This window comes from Papio anubis, chromosome 2 (assembly GCF_008728515.1).
Source record: "Papio anubis isolate 15944 chromosome 2, Panubis1.0, whole genome shotgun sequence".
Lineage (NCBI taxonomy): Eukaryota > Metazoa > Chordata > Mammalia > Primates > Cercopithecidae > Papio > Papio anubis.
The window spans coordinates 84,822,543-84,849,828 of record NC_044977.1 but is presented as its reverse complement, the minus strand read 5'-3'; the positions used below and the strand labels follow the sequence as shown (position 1 = coordinate 84,849,828).

Here is a 27,286-nt window from a genome sequence, read left to right as displayed (position 1 = left end):
AAGTGGGGACTGCAGGCTCCCACCAATAAAACCTCATACTCTCCCAATCTGAGAGAAGGCCAAGGAGAAAAGGGTAGGGACCAGGGATGAGAATGAGTTGTTTTAGTTAGCAGGATGCCAGGTCTACTGGGGCAGGCAAAGGTGGGGAGGTGGTAGTGGTGGTGGTGGTGATGGTGAAGGGTGATAATTGAATAAATAAAACCAAAACAAAACCAAAACGCAGACATACAAGATAATGACATGAAATTGACACCGCTCTCCATATTTCAGATCTCCAAATCAAGAGCATATTTTGGCAGCTAAAACATGAAATCATGCCCTGTCTGTACTTGGCTTCAGAAATCTAAATTATTTCTATGTGAACAGCTTCAGCAATGTTGGGGTCTCTGAGGGCAAAAGCTTCCAGGTACAAAGGTCAGGTCAAGCTCAGTGCTGGCTGCCTCGCTGCATAGCTCCCAGGAGAACTTCTAATGCTGTGTTCTATATAAACAGCTCCCCCAGGACTTGTACTCCAGGTAAAACAACTTGGAAATTTCAAATCTTAACTTCTTTGGGACGCTAGCAACAGGAGGTGAAAAGGAAACAGAGCCACCTGAAAAGTTTTAGGAGCATCACAAGTATCTCCTCCCCCAGCAAACAATTAAACTGCCTCTTCACACAGGTAATTCTGACAAGCCCTCACCCTGCCATATCCAAAGGAGTGCATACTTATCCAGATGGTTCTATTTTGTTACCTATTGCTCCCATCTATGGAAATGTATCAGTTGCACTAGGATCACCAAAAATGGGGGCAGGGGGAGGCGAGAATCTTAGTACAATGAAGTAAGAAATATTGCTCATATTGACTATATTATCCTGCTAGTTTGCATTTAATTTCCTAATTTCCATAAAATTCACCTTCAAGAGTTTTAATACTAAACACTGTAAATAGTTTTTGCATTTGGTGGGTGAATGTAAATATTGCTGTAAAACCACAGGCGGTTTTTTTTTTGTCAATCCATCTTTTCATATGCTTTACTTAGTCAAGGGAGGAGATAGGGTCCAAATCAAATAAACCAGACTCCTTGACTTCACTGGCTAAAACGCCAGCAAAACGGATTTCTCTCCTTGTTGTTTTACTCCACCATTAATTTGCATCACTAAAGAATTTTCTAGGAAAGTGCTCAGCGAACTCAAGGCTTCTCTGGTTGCCAAGCTCATGGAAACAAAGTGCTTTCTCTTAAAACTCTGAAAAAGACATTCCAAAGTAACCCTCCATGAGATACCGAGCCAGCAATAGACTACATATCTATGAAAGAAGAAAGGAGGGGAGGAAAGAAAATGCATAACATAAACAAGAAAAGACAAAACCTTAAAGAGGAAGGAGAAAGAAAAACATTTAGATTCCTTGACTGATGGAAATAAATACCAAAGCTATTAGTTTCAGTTCAAAGAACGTATCACTTTATGCTGTTTATTATTTCTTGAGGATTATTTATTTTATCTTAAAATATCTAAAGGGTAAAAGGGGTCTTGGAGGTAAGCAGCGATGAAACTGACCTGGTCCGGAGAGGGCCTGTGATTGGAATGTTGCGACCTCCCAGGAGATCGATGGTGGTGGTGATGGTGGTGGTGATGGTAATGGTGATGGTCCTCATCGTAGTTGTCTGCCATCAACTTCATTCTGTTCTGGGTCTGTGCAGAACAAAAACCAAGGAAGATTCCATCAGGAGCTAGAAGATCAGTCAAAGAGATTCAGGGCATAATTATAGTACCTATAGGGATCCCTTTGTTCCTAATCCAGGAATTTTCACTGTTAGTCAGGTTGAAACTTAATAAAGAAAGCACCATGCCATTAACTTTGGTGAAAAAAGCTTTGTCACGTCCTTAAAGCTATTATGTTACATCTGTAAATGTTAATGTACTTCCTCCTTGTGATTTAAAAGGGAAAAAATGGACATACTCTAAGATGCTTTGCTTTACATTGTCAAGCAATCACAGAGATCCAGGGCGAGCTTGCAATCGCAGAGTACCAACAATTATGACTGAGATTCTAGACGGACACTCTAGAGCAAGCTGGAGATGGAAGTCCTGGATGGAAAGATGGGAAGGGCCGGATGCAAACACAGAACTACAGATAGACAATGGTCTCACAAGACAAGGCAGAGAAATCCACTCAAAAGCTGCCAAATGCAAATATACTGATGGAGATGGTTTACTGCTATGATGACTTCTTGGGAAATGGCTCTCTATGGACATTTTAACTGATTTTCTTCCTTGAGGGAACTGAGCCAAAGGTACAAAGTCAATGGGAGAAGAACTGACCACTCTAATTTACAATCCATGATGCCTGTCACATGAGGCAACTTGGAGTCATGGTTAAACCCCCAGGGCCATAGAAACGTACTGCTTTATTATGCACGGCAGGAAATGGACCAGTGATGAACTGGCCTGACAGGCTCTCAGAATCTAGAAAAATGCCTAAAGACCACGGGAAAAGAGCAAACAAAATTATCCAGCTCAGAAAGTCAGGAAATACGGGTCTGATGATAGACCTGCCTGGATTCAAGGGATTCAAGTCCTGGCTGCACCTCTTTGCTGGTTATGTGACCTTAAGAGAGTAAACTATAAACCTTAATTTCCTCAACTCTAAAATGGGATTAATAGTGCCTCTTTCCTTGGGGTTGCTGCTAGGAGCAAATGATGTGATGGACTTCAAGTGTCAGTCCAGTAACTGGCAATGAAAGTCAAATGCTGTCATTACTATAGTTACTGCTGTTACTGTTTGCTATAAGACATTTTTCCTCCTTTGTATGTGCTGCTTCCTTTGCTTGCAATGCCTCCCTGGCCCCTTTCTTCACCTTTAACTTCTATGACTGGCTAACTCAAACTATTTACTCTAGGAGCCTTTTCCTGACCCTGTCCTTGAGGCTGGGTGACACGTGCCTCCTGCGCACCATGGCTGTATAACCACAGATTTATCCGTCTGTATGTCCATAGACTTTGAAGCTATTTCTTTCATCTGCCTCTCCCCAGAATCTCGCATAGGGCCTAGCAGATGTAGATATACAATACATCCTGCTGTAATGAGTGACCAAAAGAATGAAGGGGCCATGATTTTGAGGGATGCTGCCATCCTAGAGACAAGCTGCATGTTTGTTTTCAGCAGGGAGGGTCACGGAGAGTTGAGGACATTTCATGAGTTGCCATAACAATCCCACTGGTGGCTCAAGATGACAATGAACCAACAGTACTTTCAGAGAGCCAGAAGTCAGGGGTTGGCAGAGCCTCCAACCAGTTGGAGTTTTATTATGTAATATAAATAACACACTGACAATAAAGAAAAGTCTGGGCCTAACATTGTGTATTCTTATAGTATTTTTCACATACAATCCAACTTATTCTCAACACTTTCCCAGGAGCAATTATTATCCTCATTTGGCAGCTAGAAAGGTAAGGTGTAGATTTCAGTCCCGAGAGTCTCTTTCTTGACATAGAACATGGAGATTTTCTGGGTCATCCAATTCTCAATCTCCAGGCTTTTTCCCTTGTCTTGCTGCTAGCAGAAAAGGCAAACAGCTAAACAGGTAGAAAGAGATTTCCCATAAAATGCTTTGGTTCTGTTAAGTTTTGGAAACACCTCACATCCCAATTCTATCTGCCAGAGGATGTCTCATGATTTACTCACTCCTTTTTAAAAAATGTGTACAATATTTGAAAACCCCCAAAGTGAATGTTTAAAAAAAACTGTGTATATGAATAAAAACAATAAAAATAGAGGGAAAGATCCACTTAAAATTAAATAAAAAAATCCCAGGCAACCTTTGGCAGCTGAGAGCATTTCCATCCTTCACTTGTCTACTTAAAGTGTCAGAAGACCCAATGGGCAAGTTATGCTTTGTGAGAAAGAGCAGGTCAGTGGAGCTGCTGCAGACTAAGTACTGAGATTCCCCTTAGTCAGTCTGCCATTGCACATGAGATTCTGAAATTCGGCGTTCACACCTAAAATTCCAGTATTGTCAGGATCCTGTACTTTTGAACTCATGAACTAATAAGTCTGGAATTGTTTCTTCTAAATAGAATTCTGAGAGCCTGAGGGGAGCTGTAAGATCTGCTGTGGGCAAGAAGGAAGGGACTCGCTCGAGAATGAAGGATGGAGCCTAAATGAACAAATAATAATTCTGCTATTGTAAACATCGTAATATCCTCATCCTTTGGGGAAGCTCCTGTGATTTTATGAGATTATTTTCTTACCAGCAACAAGCCTAAAGTTCCCTACCTTTGAACTGTATCCCATAAAAGAATGTACAAGCTAAACAAGATGCTATATGCAGTCCTAAATGTGTCTGCTAAAATGAGGTGTTGGAGAGTAGGCATGTCATGGGATAAAGACTGTAAATGAATGATGTCATCTTTCCAATTTGGTGCTGAAATATAAATAAACCACGTTGTTCATGTGAATACCAGATCTGGGGGAAATGTACACAGAGCAATTGTGAGCGGAAGAGGCTTCTTTTGATTAGTCTGGGCTGGAAGAGAAGAGTGTGAAACAGAGATGAAAAATGACAGTTTGGTCTGATACTCTAGATCGTTTTTATTTATCTTGCTTGTAACATATCCCCTAAACTGTGACCAATTTCTTACTGGCTAGTTGCTGGTGTTCTCTCCTATAAAAACAGTTTGATCAATCTTGATCCTTTAATTGTCAAATTTAAAACGGATCTCTTAAAATTTTTTTTTTTTTTTTAGATCTGCACTACCTAGCTTCATCCACACCCAATTATGTCGGTTTACACCTAAACAAGGGTCTGGAAAGAAAAGAAGTCACAAATAACACTCCCTAACAGTCAATGAAAGAAAAACTACAGAAATTTGTAACAAGGATTGGACACGGATACTGTTTGTTCAAATAATTCTAGGCAAACTTACCAGGTGATCCCATATATAATGGTTCACAGCCCTGTAGCCTCAGATGCTTGAGGTGCCCACTGAAAAGCCTGAAGCAGCAAATCTTCCAGGCAGGCAAAACTAAAAACCCAGGAAAATTAATATAGAGTTGGAGAGGGATTGCTTTCCACAGCACAGCACTTGGGAACTCAGGGACTCATTTAGCGATTCACTGAGGCCCATTTGTATTTCCTTTGCAGTGTCTACCAAACTGCTGACCAGACACTTTTGCCTTTGGTTAACTGTGTTATACTCTTTTTACTATATTATGTCATGACTGTGGAGACAAATCTAATCAGATTTCATTTTCTACTTCCTCTTTCTTCCAGGCACCACCTTATTTCTCTGGGGCCATCGCCTCCTAACAGCTCTCCTGCCGCACTCTCACCTCCCATTGAACACATTCCATAGCCAGAGTGACATCAGCTTTCTGTTCCTCCCTGGATTCAAGTTCTTGGGAGGCTCCCGCCACATTCAGGAAAATGGCCTGGGTCTTTGACATACTTAGGTATCTTTTGCTAGGTGACTGCTAGTTACTTCCACAGTCATACCTCCCGATCTCCTTGTCCCAGCCTTGGAACATGCTATTCTCTCTCTTCGTCCTGCTCTTCACTCTCTACCCCTTAAACCTGAGTTATGCCCATTAGTTCTCTGGTCTTAGCTTCAACGCCATCATCTCCAGAGATAACTTTCCTACGCCTGCCACTTCCACTGCTTTCAGCAGAATGCTGTAGCCACTCCCCTGGGTCTCTGCCATCACAACACTTACCTGAACCAATGGTAACTAACTGCAGGTTCGCTTGGCTTTCTCCACCACTAGGTTGAAAATCTCTTGAGGGAAGTACTACGTGTGGATTGCCCTTGCACTCCCCATCTAGGGCAGAGTCTCATGTCTTAGCTGTTAAGTAAAGGTGTGTCAAAGTATATGAGTGTAAAAATGGACAGATGGAGAGGGCACACAGGCTACTGTGGAAAAGATAAGAGGGAAGATGTGAGTCTAGGATGAGCCAGTTGAGTATTTAACTTTTGATGTGATAGTTTAACTTTTCCTATTTATTTGTTTTTGTTTGTTGTAATTCTTGGGAGTGGCGAAGGCAGAGTATGTGCATAGCTTTGGAGCTGTTGGGAAAGTCTAATTGGTCTTCTTCAAGAAATATCCCATTCCTTAAATAATTGGACCCAGTGAAATACTATACCACCTCCCTGATTACTTACCTCATTAAGAATAAGGGGTGTTGGGGTGTTATCAGTTTCATTTCTTACTATCCCCTAGCGTTTGGGGGAACAGGAGCCTTTAGAAAACCTCTGATAGTGCCAAAAGTCAAACATGGAAAACTGAAACTTTATCCATTAACTAAAATATCTGATGAACACCATCTGTGAAAAGGTGCCAGATATTCCAACTCTTTTGACATTTCTGAAGAGTTTATCCAAGGAGCTCTTGAAACAAAATGAAAATCCTTGATTGACTAGTAATAGACTCAATTGCCTAATGGCAATATGTAGTGATAAACACGTCGTATTAAAACTGCTTTTAAAAATATTTTAGCAAGGTGGCAATAACAAACTATGCTTTGATCAGTCATCTGGATCAAGTTAACAATAAAACCTTCATGAATATGGTTTAAATAAGAAAAAAATATAATAAGATCTGTTGCTACGGGATATGGAGATAATACTGTACAACAGCAATTACAGTTTTATTCTATCAGGCTTTCTTTTCTTTCCCTGTTTCCCACCAGGGAAATCCCAAATGTTCAGGAACTCTTCTACTGTCTTGTTTCCACCTAATCAGAGCAAGGTGAACAGCTCTTGTCTCCAAGTAAAAGATGAGGAAACCAGACAAGAATGGGATATCTAGGAGAGGAGAGATTTCCTGACCATCCACTAGACTCACATAGCAATGAATCATAATTGAGTAGAATCTAAGTTGCAGTGCTCAGGTCACAGTTGGAGGACAAAATGAAGCCAGAGGATGCGGAAGCTATTAAAGGAATGTGCTGCATTGGGGAACTTTCTGGGAGTATGTAAGAATAAATGATGAAAAGGCTTGTACTGTGGACACTGCACTGAAATTCACTCAACACTTACTAAACATCTGCAACTGCAACGATGCCAAGAATAATTATGTGCCAGGCTAAGTGTTTGGCCAGCATTCTCCTGCTGAATCCTCACTCCTGAGATGGCTCTTCTTGGGGCCCTCTTTCACAGATGAGGAAACTAAGCCCATAACTATTCAGCTAGTGAGTAGAAGAACAGAACTCAAACCCAGGTGTCTGACTCCAGAGGCCTGCAGTAGTGTCATGAAGGGTAAGGTCCAGTCCAGGTGCGGGGGTGAGGCAAAGATGAATAGGACATGAGGAAACAGAAGCCTGACTATAAAACAGTATAAGAAGAGGAGCAGGAGAGAAGGGTATGGTTTAAATGGATGTTCAGAGGCAGCAGAGATCACCTCCAGCTGAGGGCAGAGGCATCAAATAAGGCTCCATGGGTCAAATGCCCCTTGAGTTAAGACCTGAAAGTTGGCTTGGCTATAGGTATAAGGAGAGAACACTGGGGAGATTCCACAGTAAAGTGGCCCTCTAATCACCTTGAGAGGAAAACTGGTCAATGAGGGGAACTAGAACACCAAATGTGAGATATGCAAGCGTGTGTATGTGTGCAGGCTTCCTTCATTCCTTTGTTGGATGTGGAGAGAGCAGGAAACGTGTGAGACAAAAATCCACCACCTTATTTTTCAAAATAGCATCAACTTGTGGCATTTGGAAGGAATTTAAGACAGAGCCACAGCCATGTACTCATCCATGTCAAACTAACATCTCTGGAAAAATGGGCCAGGCTCTTGGCATCTATGTGTTCTACACATATCTACACAATCCACTGCTATAGCATTAGTCCCACCCTGAGCACTGGTCTGATCTCCAAGAACTCATTCAGCTGATCCATCCTTCCTGCCCTTCATCTACAGCAGAACAGAACACTGGTCGGACTCTCCCTCCCAACTTTGTTAAAGGTGGCTCTCTCTCTCTCGGTCCCTATTTACAGACAGAAACTTAGTAGATCATCATGTAGGTTTGGCTGGTGTTTGTATACCTACTCAGTAAGCACTTTTATTTTATTTTATTTCATTTTATTTTTAATTGTTGCAGAGAATGTCAGTGTCCCTCCTATATTCTCTTGTTCCACACCAGATCTTATTTACAGCTTGGATAGACAGTCCTGGATGTGCTGCTGTCTTCCCACCAGGAGCCCATGCATCTTCCTCTGCTTGAGGTTTTGCTTTAGCCACAGTTGCACACTTGGCCAGGGAACAGGGCAGATGGGAAGTGTTGGGGAGCTCATGTGCCTGAAACAACTCTCAATCTGTGAGGGAAGGAGATGGTAGATAAATAGCCAACATCCTGGCCCCTGAGAGGACAACCCTACAGTGTGCTCCAGAATCTCTCACTAGGTCCTCAGCAGTGGGAGCCCTGGTTGATTACAGCAGAAAACTGCCCATTAATGCACACTTTGTTGGCCTTTTCCCTACCCTGTATCACTGCCCCGTTCTCTCACCATGTTTCTGGAGATCACTTCTCAAGTAAACTACCTGCAGTAAAATCTTATCTTGGGATCTGTTTTTTGTTTGTTTGTTTGTTTCTGGTTTTTGTTGTTGTTGTTGTTTGGTTTTTTGAGACAGAGTCTTGCCCTGTCACCCAGGCTGGAGTGCAGTGGTACAATCTCAGCTCACTGCAACCTCTACTTCCCAGGTTCAAGCGATTATCCCACCTCAGCCTCCAGAGTAGCTGGGATTCCAGGTGCCTGCCACCACTCCCAGCTAATTTTTTTTTGTATTTTTAGTAGAGATGGGGTTTCACCATGTCAGCCAGGCTGATCTTGAACTCCTGACCTCAGGTGATCCACCCACTTCAGCCTCCCAAAGTGCTGGAATTATAGGCTTGAGCCACCTCGCCCAGCTTGGGATCTGCTTTTGCAAGAATCTCAGCTAAAACCCTAATCATAGTTGAATAATTAACAAGCCTGTATTTAATTTTTGCACAGGACTAACACACCTGTGACTCCCAGGCTCTTTTCCGTGAATACTTCTTGAGAGTTCTCATCACTTAGAGTGACAGAACTCTCACCTTCCTTAGGGAAGTAACACCTGCCTGGCACTAATTCAGTTTTGGCCAAACATTCATACTGAGACTCAGACTGAATCAGGATTCCTTGAGTCTCATTTCCTGTATCTATAAAATGGGCAAGTGAGGGAAGAATGTCTTCAGCATAAACCAAACACCATAGATAGATAGACAGATGCTGATCTACTGTTCCTGTTGCACATTTTGTGCAGTTTTTCTTTTCTTTTTTCCTGCTAAAATCAGGGGAGGGAAATTATGTTGCTAAGTTGCTTTCTGTGGCCAGGCGCAGTGGCTCATGCCTGAAATCCCAGCACTTTGGGAGGCAGAGGCAGCCGGGTGGCTTGAGCTCAGGAGTTAGAAACCAGCTTGGGCAACATGGTGAAACCCCATGTCTACAAAAACAAAATACAAAAAATAAGCTAAGTGTGATGGTGCATGCCTGTAGTCCCAGCTACTTGGGAGGCTGAAGTGGGAGGCTGAGCACAGGAGGTTGAGGCTGCAATGAGCTGCCATCACGCCAATGCACTCCAGCCTGGGCAACAGAATGAGATCCTGTCTCAAAAAAAAAAAAAAAAAAAAAAAAAAATTGCTTTCTGCTGCCACCTTAGGAACCTGAGGAATCCCCTAAAGGGTTATGGACAATGATTGTAGCCAGGAGCATCATCTCCACTGTTCTACTGTCAGCCAGTGCAGCCCATGAGGAAGGATTATTTATAGAGAAAGAGTTCTATATGCCCAGCTCATAATGTTAGGGTACTAAATAGTGGCAAAACAAGACTGCTATTGTGAGATAGAGCCACCTGTTAACATAAAAAATAATAACCAATGCCTGCTTGGCCCTTGCTGTGTGAACAACCCTGTGCTGGCATCATCTCATTCAGTCAGTCTGACATCAACCCTGCGATGCAGGCAGGGGTGGGGGTTGTATTTAAAATCTTTAATAGCTGCTATGACAGACGCAGAAACCCAAGAGAACCAAGAGTGACACAGGTGCACATGCCCTGAATATTTGCATTGGTAGAAGCTCTTGTTACTCCCACTTTAGAGATGAAGAAGCTGAGGCTTAGGGATTAAGCAACTAATCAGAGCTCAAATAACTGGTAGATCTGAGGCTCTGACTCTGGAGCCTCCTTTGTAACCAGTGCATCCCATTGCTCAGATCCATAAGGACCAGCCCCTTCATAAACAAATCAAGACTGACCTGGGAATGGCTCTGATCACCCACTCCAATCATAGCTTTAAAGAAAAGCAGCTCACTTTTGATTTTAAAATTCCCTCTGAAAACAATGGAACTTGGACACATTATAAAATCTTAATGGAGCCCCAAAGAAGTCCATGTTGCTGACCAACCCCTAATATAAATTCAAAAGTCATTATGCACAGTCCACATTAGCTTTTAATGCTTCAACCAATGAGACAGCTAATAGCTAGGCTAACACATTAGCAACTGCTGACAACCAAGGAATTTCTAACATCCTGAGCACCATTGCTAGTGGTGGAGTCTGGGGGAAGGGAAAGGTCCTAGAAGTTTCCACCACAAAGTTACTTAGTTAAGCACAGGTCTGTTTAATTAAGTCGTGGGCAGCACATGCTATACTTAGCTTTTAAACACTTGTAAAGTCCTCTTCATTCATTTATCTTACTTGTCACTGACAAGCTCTTCAAGGACTGTAACAGTATGCAGAGCATGAAGAGCCTGGGTAAACAACACATATTTTATGTGGAGTCTAAACTGTTTCAACTCAGAAAGTCAATAGAGGGTCTCTGAAAAAAAAAAAAAAAAAACACACAGACTCTTTTACTAAAGTGTGGAAGCATTCTGTGCATAGTCCGTTAGGAGTTTCTTTAGAAAGTGAACTCCAAATCAAATCCTAATTTTTTAACCCAAAGGTAAAAAGACAAAAAAAAAAAAAAAAAAAAAAAGGGAGGAATGGAGGAAAGAAAGGAGGGAGAGAATAAAGGAGACTGGGAAGAAATAAAGGAAGGAAGAAAGGAGGGAGAGAGTGAGGGATGGAAGAGAAAGAGGAGAGAGAGAGAAGAGAAGAGGTAAGGAAAAGAGAAGAAAGAGAAGAGAAGAGAGAAAAAGAAAGGAAGGAAAGAGGAAGGACAAAAAGTGTTTGCAGGTGTTGAGATTCAGACTCTATAATTGTGCTGACAAGCGAAGTCGACATTTTCATTCCATTCATAATTCAACAAATTATTATCACTGGTTTAGGGAGAACTGGCATCATCAAAACAGCTCCCTAACTAATGAATGGGCAAAACAGCCTCGGGGTGTGGACTAACAGAATTGGCCAATAGGCTAGAAACTGGAGCATGAACATTCTAGTAGAACTCTAGGAGAGTATGAGATTCTAGGAGAATATGAGGTTAAGTAAAAGCCAGCAGTGCCCTCTGGAAGGGGCCGTGAGAGTCTTAAACAGGGCTACGAAGAGAGGTGTTCACATACCCTTGGAGGCAAGATAATTCACAGGGAGTAAATGAACTGCTCGACAGTTATATGTTTACTCTAAAATGTAAACAAATTATAACAAGCACATCAAAGAGAGGATTCATAGAAATTATGTCTTAGGATGTGGAAAACACTGTGAAGTTAATCCTCAAAATGTCTGAAGCTTGAGACACCACCATCAGTAGGGAATGGTAAAGCAATGGAGAATGGACTGGGTTGCAGGCAGAGGAGACTAGAAACTCAGGTCAGCCCAGAGAGAATGAACGTGTCCTGAGAACTGCGGGAGGACAGAAGGACGCTGTCCTTCGAGGGCTTTGACCTTCGCGCAGAAGTGGAAGCAAATGCCATCTGGGCCTGCTCCCAGTTCTAAAGCGGACTGGAAGGGCATAAACCTAAGACCTCCCAGCACCTCACCTCCTTCAAAACAAAACAAATGACCCCCAAAGGGGGCGAGAAGCGATGGGGTGAGCCCTGCAGAACATGTGGTGGGGCTGTGTTGGCCAGCGCTGAGCACAGTTCTGACCCCAGGAGGTGTGGAGACAGCCAGGAGAGGCTTGGCAGCTGGGAAGGAGAACCAGACAGGGAGAGGCAGCCAGGCCCTTGGAGGGAGAACAAATCCCTCTCCCCAGCTGGTCTCACGCTTGGGTGAGACAACTGGAGAAAATGTAAACATGCTCATTAGCAGTTTTCCAATCAGTTGAAAAACAAATGGGAAGAGAAAAATGGCAGTGGATTGTTCCAAATACCAACTCTCTGCCACATCTCCTCAGGTGTTTATCTTCATCAGAGTTACCCACTGTGCTGTCCTCCCTTTCATCTGGATCTCAACCCCCTTACTAGCTTTACCCAGAACGCTTGGAGCTCACCCTAACTAGGGTTGATTTAGTTCTATGAGGAGTCACATACTCCACTCAGGATAGAAGGTCTCTGTGGACACCCCCAAAGATGCACAAACAAGACAGGGACATCATTTGCAAGTCTCCCCACAGCCTTGTCCAAGCTGATATTCCCTCAGTACATGAACATGAAAACTCATCAATAACCCCCACCTCTTCTCCTGTGATAACTTACCGCCCAAAGAAGAGGCAAAGTGGAAAGTTTGTGAATCTGTGTGTGAATCTGACAGAAATCCAATTTCCAGAAAGGATGAAGTTACACTCAAATTTCATCTGGAAATGTCTACTGTGTTGAGTCATATGGTGTTTTTGGTTTTTTTTTTCCTAACACATCAACTTGAATTCATTGAATGGGTACATCTCAAAGAACACTTTCTCTTAGTCACCTATTTAAGGTCGAATCCAAAAAGCCTGGTTGTCTGTGACCCTGAAGTTGAAATAGCTTAAGTACAAAATGTCCAAATGTATTTAAACTTGCATCTGAACAAAAATAGATACTAAAGTATGTAACTGATGTTTCTTGACAGTACCAGGAAAAGGCGGGTAACTTGAAAGTTGGGGAGACCTTCTCGTAGACTAGAGAATTTTAGGGCTATCTCAAATTTCTCCCCTACAAATAAAGACTTGCCAGAACAACCTAAATTCATAAAATGTTAATACTGGGCCACATCTTCAATTAGTGAATCTGAGCTTACTACTTTACAGAGGGGAGACTGAGGCTCCAAGACAGGGAAGGTTAGTTGCTGATGGGCCCAGGAGAAATCCCCAGAATACTTGACTGCTGGAACCTGGCCCTGTCTTTGTCCCGGCTGCTGTCTCATTTGATTTGCAAGTGCAGACGAGTCCACCATGTCCATGACCTGTAACACCACAGGCCCGACTCATGTCGTTGGTTTTGCGTTCCAAAGTACTATGGTATTAATTTCCATTCTTTCAGTCTAAACAGCATCAAACACCTAATCATTTTGTTCTTGATGGCTACAGATAGGTTAAGGAATTTTCCATTTTCTTTGAGATATGAGCCTTATTTCTCTAGCAGAACTACTGATTAGGCTTTATAATTTTTCTTTTTTAAATAACATCTATAAGTTTTTATTATGTAAATTATACATGCTAGTTATGAAAAATTAAAGAGTACAAGAGAGTTTATAAAAAGAAAAGTAATGTTCCCCCTCTGTCTGCCCCAATATTTATTCCTGCTGTTAAGGTTTTTCTGCCAATCTTTCTAAAAAAAATTATGCTTAATGCAAGCACAGACACACATACATACCCTTTAAAAATAATATCTCCAATATGTCTTGGCTGCTCTTCCACATCAAGAACATGGAGAGCTTCCTCATCATTAATGGTTGCATGTTATTCCACTCTATGTGTATACTTTTGTTTACCAGTCTTCTATTGATGTGTTCAAATAGAGACTCCAAAAGGGAAGATATCTTTTTTCAGTTTATTCCAAGATGCATCCCAAGCACCTAAAGCACGGCCTGGCACATATGGGCATATAATAAATGTTTGTTGAATGAATAAGTGATGGGCATTTGGGTCATTTCCAGCTTTTCATTTTTTCCAACAATGCTTAAAATAATATTTTTGCAAAGGAACAGCTGTGCTTGTCCTAATGTGTTTGTTTCCAACAAAGATGGATGCTTAAACATATCATAGCTGTTTCTATAATGTGCTAGGAAAAAACAAGTTCAAGAGATAACCTAAAATAGAATATATACATTTTAAACTTGGAAGGATATTACCAAATTCCCTTCAAAACTGTCAATCAACATCCAGTCTGTACCTCTTTCTCTAAGCTGTGCTAACATGGGGTTTCTCCAAACTCTTTAATCTTCAGAAATATTATAGGTAAAAAATTGTATCCCATGTGTATTTCCCTAAGTATAATTTGAAGCTGAGCATCATTTCATTCATGTATTGTCTATTTCTACTTCATTATCTGTGAGCCCCCTTTTAATGTCCTTTTTTCCCACATTTCTTCTTGATCATTTGGGAACTATTTTCTTATTGGTTGTGAGAATAATTGTATATCTAAAGAAAATTAGCTGGGGCTGATTTCAGGAAGAGAAGAGCATAAGTGAAGGTGGGAAGAAGGCACAGAAAAGCAGGTCATGCGGGGAACGGAAATGTGCAGATAGGTGAGAGGCGAGGATGCCCAGGAGCCCAGTCATTTGAACACTTTAGCATATAAGGTGTTCTCTTGAGCAGAAGAGAAAAGGGGGGAAGTGGTAGGTAGTTGATATGCTGGGATGTGAACAGAGTCGGCCCCTGGTGGACCATTAGCAGGAATGAATGTTAGCAGTTAATATGGGGCTTTACTTCTCTGCAGAAGACTTTTGGGTTTTTGGAGTGTTAAGCATGCAAATGCCACTCATGCTTGTGTTGGTAGAAACAATCTAATACAACCTGCTTTCCCAAACAACAATTCTCTTTGTAGCCATCCTGGTGGATGGTGATCTAGTCCCCATTCCTTATCACTGGAGATGGGAGACTCAATACCTATTTGATAATGTATTAAGCAGCTTAAATAGGATGCTCCCTGACTCCTACACTCATATTTTGAGCTTTGTACCTGCAGTTGTACCCTACTTCTGCCTTTTTGGGCAGCTCACGTCTTCAGATATTTGAATACAGTTATGCCCATTATCTATTTGTTGTTCTCTCAACTAGTCATTCCCCACTTCTCCTAGTCCTCTCTCTGTACCCCATCGCAAAAGGGGTTACTACAATACGTCAAGGCTCCTTTGAGAGAATTCTTTGAATAAAGCCTGAAACTAAGTCTTCACATGTGTCCTTACTTGTGCTAAGCACGATTTAGAAATAATTAATATACTCTTAGTTTCCACTGATTTTTGCCATCTGCTGTGTAATGCTAATGCTCTAATTTGCAATTGATTAAACTCTATCCTGGTTGTTAGTTCCTCTGCCATTCTCTCTCTCTCTCTTTCTCTCTCTGTATCTCTCTCTGTCTCTCACACACACACACATACACAAACACACACCAGAATTTTAATTCTAAGTATATACTTCATTCTTTCCCTTATTAAAAAAAAAATTTTCTTTTTTGAGATGGAGTTTCACTTTTGTTGCCCAGGCTGGAGTGCAACGAGGTGGTCTTGGCTCATTGCAACCTCCGCTTTCCAGGTTCAAGCAATTTTCCTGCCTCAGCCTCCCAAGTAGCTAGGATTACCAGTGCCTGCCACCATGCCTGCTTAATTTTTATATTTTTAGTAGAGATGGGGATCTCACCATGTTGGCCAAGCTGATCTCGAACTACTGACCTCAGGTGATCGGCCTGCCTCGGCCTCCCAAAGTGCTGTGATTGGGATTACAGGCATGAGCCACCGCTTCTGGCCCTTACTAAATATTTTGTTTAGACTTATACTGACTAAATGTCAGACTATAGTTCCATCTTGCTGAGATGTTTCTCAATTCTGATTATGTCTGCCATTGTTTTTGGTAAGCTACACGGCTTTGATGCATTCCATTTTCACCAAAAAACATGTTTTCAAAGGCTGTGTATAATTAGTTCCTTGTACATCCTGGCAGGTCACAGCCTAGCTCCTCTGGCAACCTCCCTATAGAGGTGACAGGATTCCCTAACCAACCTGCCTATAATAGAGCTGTTCAATCAACTCTAAATCCATCCATCCAGTCCTTATTTCTCCATGTGGTAAAAAAGCTATTCATATACATATGAGTTTATCTTAATGTATTCCTAGCTAAAAATCTTGGTACCCTGGTACCCTGTGACTATGCCATTCCCTTGATTTGTCTTTCTATCAACTTTGACTATGCCATTCCCTTGATTTGTCTTTCTATCAACTTTATCAAAAAACAAAGTGATGTTAGCACTACCTAATTTTCAGGAACAAATAAATCTTAATGATTTCTGATTTTATTCTCATTTCATAAGCCATCAATTTAAAGACTTATTTTGCAATCTAGGTGAGGACCAATATCGAACCTATAGAATTTAATCAACATGACATTTGTCTTTTAGGCATTTAGTGGTAAAGTTCTAGAGGTTGGTAAAATTCAGAAAAGCTTAAAAAAGTGGAAAATTAATTTCTCTCTTCTTTGGGTGCTTTCATCCACTGTTGTCAGAATTTTAAGTTGGTATAAACTTTCTCAAGAGCAATTTGGCACTATGTATCAAAATTTAATATATGTATACCCTGTGGTCCAATAGTCTCTTCCTGAAAAAAAGTTGGAGAAGAACACAGGGATGAATACAAAAGGGTATCACTGGGATGGTAATCATAGAAGCAGCTAATGAGAAGTAAAAATATGTCCATATATTAGGATTTGGTTTATCAAATCATTAAATAGCTTTTATTCCTATAATGAAATATTCAGAAGCCGGTCAAAAGAGTGATATACATTTGTATTCACCAGAAGGAAAGTGCATCACAACATATAATTAAATGGAAATAAAAGCAGACTGTAAAACAACTTGTTCATATAAAATAGTATATAAAAGTCTACATTTACACATATATATGGGTTTGTATATATATGTGTGTATGGATACATATATATATGTATATATATGAGAAAAGTACAGAAAGATGAGCACCAGCTATTTATAATTATTGCTGGGTATTTAGATTTTAGGGAATTAATTTTCTCTTTTATTTCTTTCTATATTATTTAAATATTCAATCAGGTACAGGAAATAATAAAACAATAAAAAAGATTTCTCTGCTTCCTACACAAAAATGCAGAGATACATATTACATCTCATATTAGGGGGAGATACTGCTGAAATCATTTTAGTTCTGGGGAAAAGACTCCTGAAACTGAGAACTTTGACTCTGGAGAACTGAGACTCCAGCTGCCTTCTATTTTTGTGAACTATAACAGTCCATTAAATGGAGCACCCTAACTTACTGGCCACAGCTTTCCTCCTTCCACCTTAATCTTTTAAAATTCCAATTCCTCCTAACAACCAGAATCACCAATCTCTCTCAAGTTTAGCAAACTGCAATGAGAGGCATGGCTGTGTCTATGCACAAACAGCTGGATGGGAAAGGAAAGGTTCCCAAGACTCTGTCAGGCTCTGAAGCAAGACACTAGTGCCAAATTCAAATCCTCCCCCAAGAATCCAGGGGACCTCAGCTGGATCAAGTCACTGTCTATCTGAATGTCACATCATGGGTCAAAGATTGGGAGTATCTCTTTGCTGGGTCTTTTCAAGTTGAGAGAGTTAGTAGTATAGCTCCAAGTTCAGAAAATATCTTTCAATAATATAGCGATGCAATAATGTATAGGCTAAAGTCATGCAAAAAAATTTTTATCATTCCCACATACTGAACTTGGTAATTATATAGAAGTTTGGATATTAAGGACTCAGACATAAAGGAGTAGATTAAAAAGCATAATTATGGCTCAGAAACAGCATGTGCCTAGGGACATTGCTGGCCAAGTCCTACCCTACAAAACAAAACAAAAAAAGGTATGCTGTGGGGTGTTTTTTTCCTCTCTGCCATTTTGGGAAATAATCCATTAAAAGAATAAAGCACCATAATGATTATTTAGGAATAGACATGACTTGGAAACTGGTAGCAAAATAGGTCTTTAGTTCTGGAATTTTAAGGTTAATGGCCCAAGGATCTCCCAGACTCTAAAGCTTTATAGGACATTTTATTTGAAATCTGTGCTCAAGAGAATATACTTCAAATTTCCATGTCTCATAAGTTGTACAATGGAAGGAAGCTATTATTTTACTTGGTTGGGGGATGCATTAATGAAAGACCCAAATCATAACCTACTAACTACAGCTAAGTATGCAGAAAATAAGAACATGCCCTAGAAGGTACCCAACCTTCATCAAACCCAGGACAAGCTCTCATGAGCAGAATGACCCAGCAATCTCATCTCAGCAGCCATTTTATCATTAATTGAAAATGCTGGTTCCAAGCTGACTTTGTGTTGACAGTTTTCATATCACACTCTTACTTAAGAATACACAGTGGCTCCCTAGGTCATGTGCATCAGATAGAAACAGTTCAGTTACTGGGCAAGGCCAATCTCTCACTTTCCGTCTTTAACAATCCACCTCCTCTCAGCTTCCTCCACAGAAACTCTCCCAAAGGTTGTCTGTCTCTAATTCCAAGCACACAGACCCATCTCAACTTTGGTGCTTCCCTGGCTGGAAATAACTTCTCCCTACAAAACCAGGTACTTCAGCCTCCATCACAGTTGGGCTCAAAATGTACCTTATTAAGAAAATTTCCATAACTAGAAGTATCCTGGAGAGTAAAGAAAACCAGAAGTGGGATCAGAAGGCCTGAGCCAAATGGTCAAAGTTAAGCCACTTAACAGCTGTGAAACTACCTGCAAGTTATTTAACGTCTCCAGTTCTATGCAAAAGGCATCAGCAAGCCGCTTGACATCAAGGAAGCTGCTCTAGATACCTGAGCTAAGTCTGTGGCTTCTGATTCCTTTTTATAGCCCTGGAAATTCTGGAACAAGGTCCAGACCCTCTCTGTGCTCAATAAACTCTGTGGATCAACTGTCTGTCTTATTCATCATGGTGTGCCCTGAGCAAACAGGCTTATCTCCACTTCCACCCTGACTCCTGTGACACAGTCCTATACTAGTCTCCAGTTACACCTTTCCTGGTGACAGTTACAGCCCAGAGTGATCCAAAATCTTGCCATTTATTTTACATTTCCAGTAGGTGAATTTGTAAGGCTATCTATGTATGGAGACCAAGTGTTTGGGGGTCCAGGGATTCCCAACTTTGGGGCTGCTGACTCATTTCATTAGATCAATGCCTCTAAAATGCTGATCTGTCAACCAGATCTGTCAGCTTCTTGGTGACTCTCCCCTGAGATTTTGAGTGTGTAGATCTGAAAGTGGCCCTAGAGTGGGTATTCAGTGAAGGAGAAAAAACAGCTTGCCGGGCGATGTTAAAACAGAGTCAGGTTTTAGGAACTGCTGCTGCAGGTAGTCTAACTATTTTAAACACTGAGACTCATGGACATTGTTTTCAAAGACTGTGCCTTGTGATAGCCAGAAATAACCCAGAGAACCAGAAGTTAAAACAATCATCTGTATCATTTTTATAATTATTTCCTCTAATTTCCAACTCTAATTTGTCACTGTCTTTCATTATCTATCAGTCTATGGGGCACAACATTAAGCCTCTTGGGAGTTCCAAGCTGGGAATCACTGCATGCTAGAAAAGGTCCAATGCTGTTCACTATCTCTTCTCAGTGTGTCCCTGCCAAGGAATAATCAGAAAAGGCTTCTTTAACCTTCTCCTTCAAGTTTTCTCCTTTCTCCCTCAGGGATGCCTCTCTGGGGTCCAGAGAAGCTTTCATGCCCATAAAGACCTTGGTGTTGTTGGACATGAAAACCAGCAGGCACATATACCAACTCTGTCCCTGGATAAGTGTGTGGTTTCTGTTTGGTTTGTTCGAGAAGTTCTTTTTCGGATTTGCATTTCAACACTGTAAAAGATCTGAGAAACATCCTGGCAAACTGTCAGGAGAACATTCGTTTGACTGGAGAATGAGGCCTCTCCTTTCCCAGAACTATCCTTTGCATTCTCTGAGTTTGAGAATAAATATAATAACAAACAACCAAACAACCATAGAAGTTAGACCCAAGCCTTGACTTCAGATGGCTCGAGGTGAGGATAAAAATCTACAAATCATTCCACAGATCATGCAGAAGGGGGGAAAGATGTTGTGCTGGTTCCCTGATCCCTATCTGGGGTCCCAGAGTTCCATGGAATATTCCAGAAGTAATTTGGCTTTGTGCTCAGTGCACTGGGACTAATGCTTTTCAACAAAATTTCACAAGGAGACGTGGGGATAATTTTGGGTCCTGCTCTCAGCAGAAGCTGAAAATTAAGTGTGGCTAAGAAGACAGAATCAGGCTTTTTTATGTGACCACTGTTCGGACAAAGCACCCAAGAAGTGAAAAATCGTCTGCCCTATCACCATAGAGAATTTATGATGGATTTGCCCCAGAGGAGTCCTGCTCAGAAAAGCCTGCAAAACAGATCTATTAAAACGAACCTCTAATTATGAACAGTACAAGAATCCCACTGAGATAATTTTGCAGCTATAATATCAACCAATTCAATAATCCCAAAGCCCAGTCACAGAATCATCCGACTTGAGAAGATCTGAGTCCCTTAAGGGTGATTACCGGGCATGCATGACTGACCACCAAACTAGGTGAGATGCTGCTGATAAAAGAAAAAAGAACAGGACAACAGCTTTCAACCCAAGCCATTTAAAATATCCAACAATGGCTTACAACATAAAACTGTTTGGCGGCAGAAAGAGGGAACCTATTATCAAGTATATTTTCTGGACTGAATACCAGAAATGTAAGTAAGATGACAGGATGTGCCAGAGGTCATGTAAATGTGGGTGACCTGGTAAAGGAATGTGGAATGCCTGACTCCCAGCCAGCACTTAGCTCCTTCCACTGTGGAGGAAGTAAGGACCAAGGTCAGAAGGATGCTCTGCCTGCCCTTCACAGACTCTCTCCATGCTCAGCAGAGTTATTAGACTCAAGCATCACACATCACTCTAACATTTTCCTCAGAGAGAAATCTTAGGTTTCTTCTACTTCCTCAGTTCTCTTGCTCTTGGTCAGGACATTAATATTTGTTGAACAGCATGTTTTTAAAGTGGAAAGATATTTCAAAAATCAAATATTCTGGTTTGTTTCAAAGAACATGTTCTCAACTAAAGCCTGATTCTTTCTTCCTGTGGGGGTGAGCCACAGTTGGCAATGATTCACCGAAATTTCCACCAGCTAACAATAAAAAATTATGTCCCATTCTGAAGAAACAAAAGAAAAATTGTAGTGAAGTCGTACATTTCCTTTCCAGTCCCCAAAGACAATCTGAAGAACTGAGTCAACATGCCGAATTAAGCCCTGAGAATTTATCCATATCTAATAAGGATTAGCAAATGTTACAACACTGAACATGGCTTGGACATAATTTATATTCCAACTTCTAAGGCACTGGGTTTAGTGTGGTCTCATTCCAGCCCTGACATAGGAGGATACAGAGAGCAGTCATGCTGTGCCCTCTGAGAATCCCTGCATGACAAACAAGAGGGCTCTTTATGTGAAAAAAGGTTTCTTTACACAGGACCAGTACCCACAGAACCAGAATGTGATAACTAAGTCTAAAGAACCACCAAGGGGAGATGTGCAGCTCCCCTCGAGCCTAAGAACATTGTTCTAGAAGCAGAAAACCTAGTGATAGAACACACTCTGCCTCTTGCCAAAGCTGGGTGTCCACCTGCAACTTGGAAAATATTGGAAACAATTCTAAATTACATATTGGGAGTGAGGAACATTAAGACTCCTAAACTTTGGGCTAGCAGCTCTGGTTGGGTCTGCTCCATTCCATTTCTCATCCATACTTGCCAAAAGCACAAAGAGGCAACTGGGACATTTGCTCATACTATCTGCTATTAAGATAAATCAGCAAAACTTAAGTGTCTTTGGTTCATAAAAAATAAACCCCCAGAGTCTGCTCTTCCCCCACCAATATATCAGCTTTTTGTTTCCCTGCCTTACCAAGGATTGCATCAGTAGAAAGCTCAGGAACACACAGGCTCTTCCTGGAAGCCAAACCTCATCTCAAGAAGCCTCAGAAGACCCTGGCCCCAGCAGACCCCTCAGGAGCCTATACATGCAAACATCATTGTTGGATGGGTATAAATACCCCTTTCCTGGAGGGAAAAATTCCAGAACCCATCCTGAACCAGGTTCTTTCATTCCTTTCTTTCCCTCTCTCCCTCCCTCTCTCCTCTCCCTTCTTTCCCTCCCTCCCTCCCTCGCGTCCCCATCTCACCTCCTCCTCCCCTCCCCTCCCCTCCCTCCCTTCCTTCTCTTCCTTCTTTCTTTCCTTTCCTTTCTCCTCCTCCTCTCTCTCTCTCTCTCTCTTTCTTCTTCTTCTTCTTCTTCTTCTTCTTCTTCTTCTTCTTCTTCTTCTTCTTCTTCTTCTTCTTCTTCTTCTTCTTTCTTCTTTTTCTTCTTCTTTCTTCTTCCTCTTCTTCCTCCTCCTCCTCCTCTCTCTCTCTCTCTCTCCCCCTCCCTCCCCCCCCCCCCCTTTCTCTTTCTTTTTGAGACAGGGTCTCACTCTGTTGCTCAAGCTGAGTGCAGTGACGCAGCCATGGCTCACTACAGCCTCGACCTCCCAGGCTCAAGCAATTCTCCTGCCTCAGTCTCCTGAGTAACTGGGACTACAGGCACATGCCACCGCGTCCAGCTAATTTTTGACTTTTTGTGGAGATGAGGCCTCACTATGTTGGCCAGGCTGGCCTCAAACTCCTGGACTCAAGCAATCTTTCCACCTTGGCCTCCCAAAATGTTGGGATTACAGGTGTGAGCCACCACACCCAGCTAACAGGGTTCTTTCAAGACAGTGTTTGTTCATTCTGTTCTATTTGTTTTTCTTCACAGATAAATGAGTGTCTGGCTCCCAAAAAAGCAGAAGAGGTGACCTTATGTTTGAACACTGCCACTCAAGTTCTTTATTCCTTGGTCAGTGAACAAGTCATGTAGATCCTAGTTTATGTTGAGACATTGTCACCAGAGATGGTATAGGACCACCATTCCTTGAAGGACAGTGCTACCCTGTGGGGAAGAATAAGATAGCCCCATCTTTCCACCTCACAACTAAGATCAACATCTTGTACATTTCTTTAGTCCTTAGGGGTTTTAAAGACCTTACTCTGGAGAAGATGCTTTAAGATAATGCTTGTCTGTAAGTTAGGTAGGAAACAATGTACCTATTTTATAGGAAGGTAAGTTGACTTGCTCAGCATCATAGAACTAGTGAGTGGAGGTAAGTCAGGATTACACCAGTCAAATGAGCAATCTTTGGATCCTTCCTTCTTCACTGTTGTCTCTGAAATCTAGAATCTGCCAATATTGCCTGATGGGGAAAATGGCAATTGTATCTTGATGGGAAAACAAATGGGCAGAGAGTGATGCCTTTACATGCAGATTAGCTAAGTGTGCATCCTAGCCCAACCACTTATCAGCTCTGTGACCTGGTTTCCCCATCTGCAAAGTGGGCATAATGATGGTACTGCCTCTTCAAGTTTTTCTGGGGACTATAATAAAACAAAGGCACAACATTGTGCCTAGCATACCACTTCTTGAAGAAGTGTTAGCTGTGTTAATGTTCTACTGAACAATGCATCTTCTCTACTCAACTGTAGGCTCTGCAAAAGTGAATCCTGTCATTTGCCTGTGCATCCTCAAAGGCCTTGTCATAGATCAAGTACTTGACGTACTATGTGTAAATGCACTGGAATAATCTCAGACAATCAAAACTACAAGGGCTTAGAGGTCTGTTAGCTTATCTCTTTCACTTTACAGATGGGGGAACTGAGCCTGTGAGAGAGAAAAAATAATGAGTCACCCAAGGTTTCTCAGTGCATTGGGACCAGAGCTGGGCTAGAACTCTTGGGTCCATTCTCAGACCCTGAACCTTCTACTGCCTGCCAGGGCTCCCTTGAGGAGGTGAGTTGCCTTGTTTTGTTTAAACTTTTAACATTACACTTTAAGGTAGCCTTTGCATCAGACATCTCCGTGAGCATTAGGCCCCCAAACCAAGAAGATTGACAACAGAAACTCTGCCTGGCTTTGTGATCCACACACCTCCTTCCTACCCTAGCACCCCAAGTGGCTTCATCACACCCAAGGTGGCCTGGAGCAGTAGGGTTTCCGGTTGACTTCTGAGCTGAGTTTGCAATTCTAGGAGTGCTGGGCCATGAGAAAGAGGAAATAAGTCAGCTGCAAGATAATCAGTTAATTGTAGTTTCTGGGGCGTAAGAACAGCCTTGGATTTAGACCTTCTGAGTTGCCATTCTTGGGGCTTTTCACTGTTTTCTGGGATGACCACCTCTCTGTCTGATCTAAAGTTATAATCTTTTTGCCCAATTCCATTCCCAGGCTGTGTCGAAGATCATTTGAATGAAGATTTTTTGGTTGTGCCCAACGGGGGCATGTCCCAGTGGTCATATCAGGGCAGAGATAAGAGAATGGGGTTGGGTGGCTGCATGCATATTTTTAAAAAATAATGTCATCTAAACACTAGTGTTGTGGGGTTCTGGCTCCCCCACCTTGTCAACTTAGCAACTGCACTTGGGGAGCTGGCCCAGAGGAACAGACTCCAACTCTCCTGGCTGCGGTGTGTCCTCACTGAGGTCTCCCCTCCATGCACAGGGCTTCCACATGGCTCACCCCTAATTTGGTTGGAAAGCTCTAGTGCTTTCCCGGGCAAGGTATCTGTGGAACATCCTATTCAAAATCAGCTCCCCAAATCTGTCATACAGCATCATCTTTGGTTTTTCCCATAGCATTTATTATCGTGCAACATGCCCTATATTTGATGTCTTTATTTTGTTTCTTGTTTCTTCACTGGAATATCTGGGGCAGGGAATTGTCTGCTTTGTTCACTGTTGTATCTCCAGTGTCCAGAACAGTATCTGGAACACAGTACATGCTCAACAAGTATTTGCTGGATAAACTGCCTACTTCTTTCCATGCCCACCTAAGTTGTAAAAATCTCTCTCTGCCTCTTGTTGTCTCTGTTTACTGATCACTTGCACTTCCTGTGGTAGGATTCTGCCCCAAATCTATGAGTGGCATGTTTTCAGAATGTAGCCTGAAAAATTTAACACGAACAGTTGACATTTATTTAAAAATTTACGAATGTCAAGTCCACTGTAGGAGACAGCTATTTCTTGATGCTCTAAAATCTGAAAACTACCCACACATCCAATAATTCAACTCTTGAGCATTAATCTTAAAGAAATTAACATAAAAAATAAAAGCCTTATGTACTAAGATGCTCACCACAGTGTGATTATAAAAGTGAAAAGCTAGAAACAAATCGAAATCCCCAAAGCAGAATGGTAAAATTAATGACTGCAAAATGATGGAAATCATAAACCAAGATATACGTTTTCGAAGGCTTTTAAGGACATGGGAAAAACGTACAACATATTAAATGTTTAAAAGGCTAAACAAACTTTATTATGTAGTATGTCATGTCTTTGTTCAAATATGTATGTAGACAATGGAATGTAGGAAACTATAAATCTTAGTGACAGTTATTTCTGAGTAGTGGGACTATGGGTAACTTTAGTTTTTTATTTACATTTTTTAAGGTTCTATTATGAGCAGATATTATTTTTATGATAAAAGATGTGTCTCTATACCTTCAACTATGGAAAAGCTCATTTACATACAAAGGATGCTACAAAATCAAATCCTTATTACTTTTTAATCTAGTGCATTATTAAGGGGTAACATTGAAAAAAAAAAAAAACAATAAACAGGGGAGATTCTGGAACTTTTAACTTTGCCTTTAGTGTGTTGCAGAGAATCAAAAGAAGAAAGTGACATCTTCCCCAAAAGAATATAAAGTTGAGAAAGATTAAAGGCAAAGTAATGGAAATTTTAAATTCCAAGTCTGATAAATGTCTTCCTGTAATCATGAGAGGAGAGGGTGAAAAATCCTTTTCCTTAATTTTCAGGAAAAAATCCTGACACCATTATTTGAAAAAACTGAAAAAGAAGAAGTTCTGAAGCCAGGAAAGGACAGACCTGGTGTGCACCACAATGGTGATCAATGACAAAATCGATATCACTTTAACACAGCTTTTCAAGGGGCGGTGTGAAGCAAAAAGTGAGTGAAAAGGGGCTTTTCTTTCATTTTGAAATTCAGCATCAGGAGGACACAAGGGCAGGAAGTGGGATCTTTTTTCAATGTATTTGAAATGATAAGGTGAAGACAGCCTGAAAGGACTTTTAATTATATGATGAGAGGAAGGAAGGGAGGGAGAAAGAGAAAGGGACTAGGAAAAACCTGGTTTTATATGTTAAATGATGAAAAAGAAAATGTAAAACTACAGAGAAAAAGGCTTTCCAACAGATACCTTGAGAATGAAACACAAAGGCTGCAGGAGGTAAGTGCCAACATTTCTTGCAAGAAAACCAAAACGACAGCACACTTGATTAAGCCTGCAGCCTTATCCCCTAGTGGCAACCAGTGATGTCTGGTGATGCAGGAAGAGATAAGTCGCCCTTCCCTGCCTGCACATGGTGGCCTCAGGTCATGGTAGGAGCCAGCGGGGGCCAGGCGAGAAGGGTCAGGAGGGGTGGGCAGTGGGTGCTCAGGGTCGCAGAATAAAGCCTTCTTTATTCCGCTTTTTAGCCTCAAGATTACAGGGGCTAAGACCTAACCGAGGTATCGCACCAATTCAGGGACAGCTCCTGGGAAGCGCATGGAAAAACTTCAATGTGAGACCCAGTTGGGCTCTGGTTCCACCTCTCACCAGCTGTGGCATCTCTGCATAGTTCCTGAACCCAAGTTACCTCATATGTAAAACAGGATTATTAACATCTGGTTTTTAGGGTTGTCATGAGGATTAAATGAGATAATATATTTAAAATCCTAGCCCAATGCCAACTATACAAGAGCTCAAAAACTGTTGGTTCCTCACATTCTAAAATGTGAATAGAAAAACAGTGATGTAAACCAAGGTCTCTGCACACATTATACCCACTCCTAAGTCTCACTGAAGCAATGTCAGTCTAATAACTCCCAAAATCCGCAGTCTAACAGCTGGATTCCTCCTCCCAAAGCACATTGGCTCCCTGGTGCCTGACATCTTGGGAATTTTCTCCTGTACACACTCTACTTTGGTGGTGGATCTGAATGTTCTCAGAGGCGGTAATGAACAGGTTAAAGTTGAGGGGATTTCAAACATGTCTAATCCAATAAGAGGCTTGGTAAAACATGCGTTATCACTTAAAGAATAAATGTTTAAAAATAGAGCACAGATGTGAAATTTGAATAAAAAGAGAGAGAGAGACAGCAC

The 27,286-nt window shown here is 41.5% G+C and overlaps 1 protein-coding gene across 13 annotated transcripts in view; it reads right to left on the bottom strand.

Moving 5' to 3' along the window:
• ERC2 (ELKS/RAB6-interacting/CAST family member 2) overlaps positions 1-27,286 on the bottom strand; it is a 1,259,367-nt gene that overhangs the window by 197,717 nt on the left and 1,034,364 nt on the right. For all 13 annotated transcript variants that reach the window (XR_001899786.3, XR_001899782.3, XR_001899781.3 and 10 more), the window contains one exon: positions 1,540-1,674. Coding sequence is in view for 10 of the 13 variants with exons in the window: in XM_031662799.1 (XP_031518659.1) it covers positions 1,540-1,674 (135 nt within the window). In the remaining 3 variants the exon portion in view is untranslated. The remainder of the gene's footprint in view (positions 1-1,539; positions 1,675-27,286) is intronic.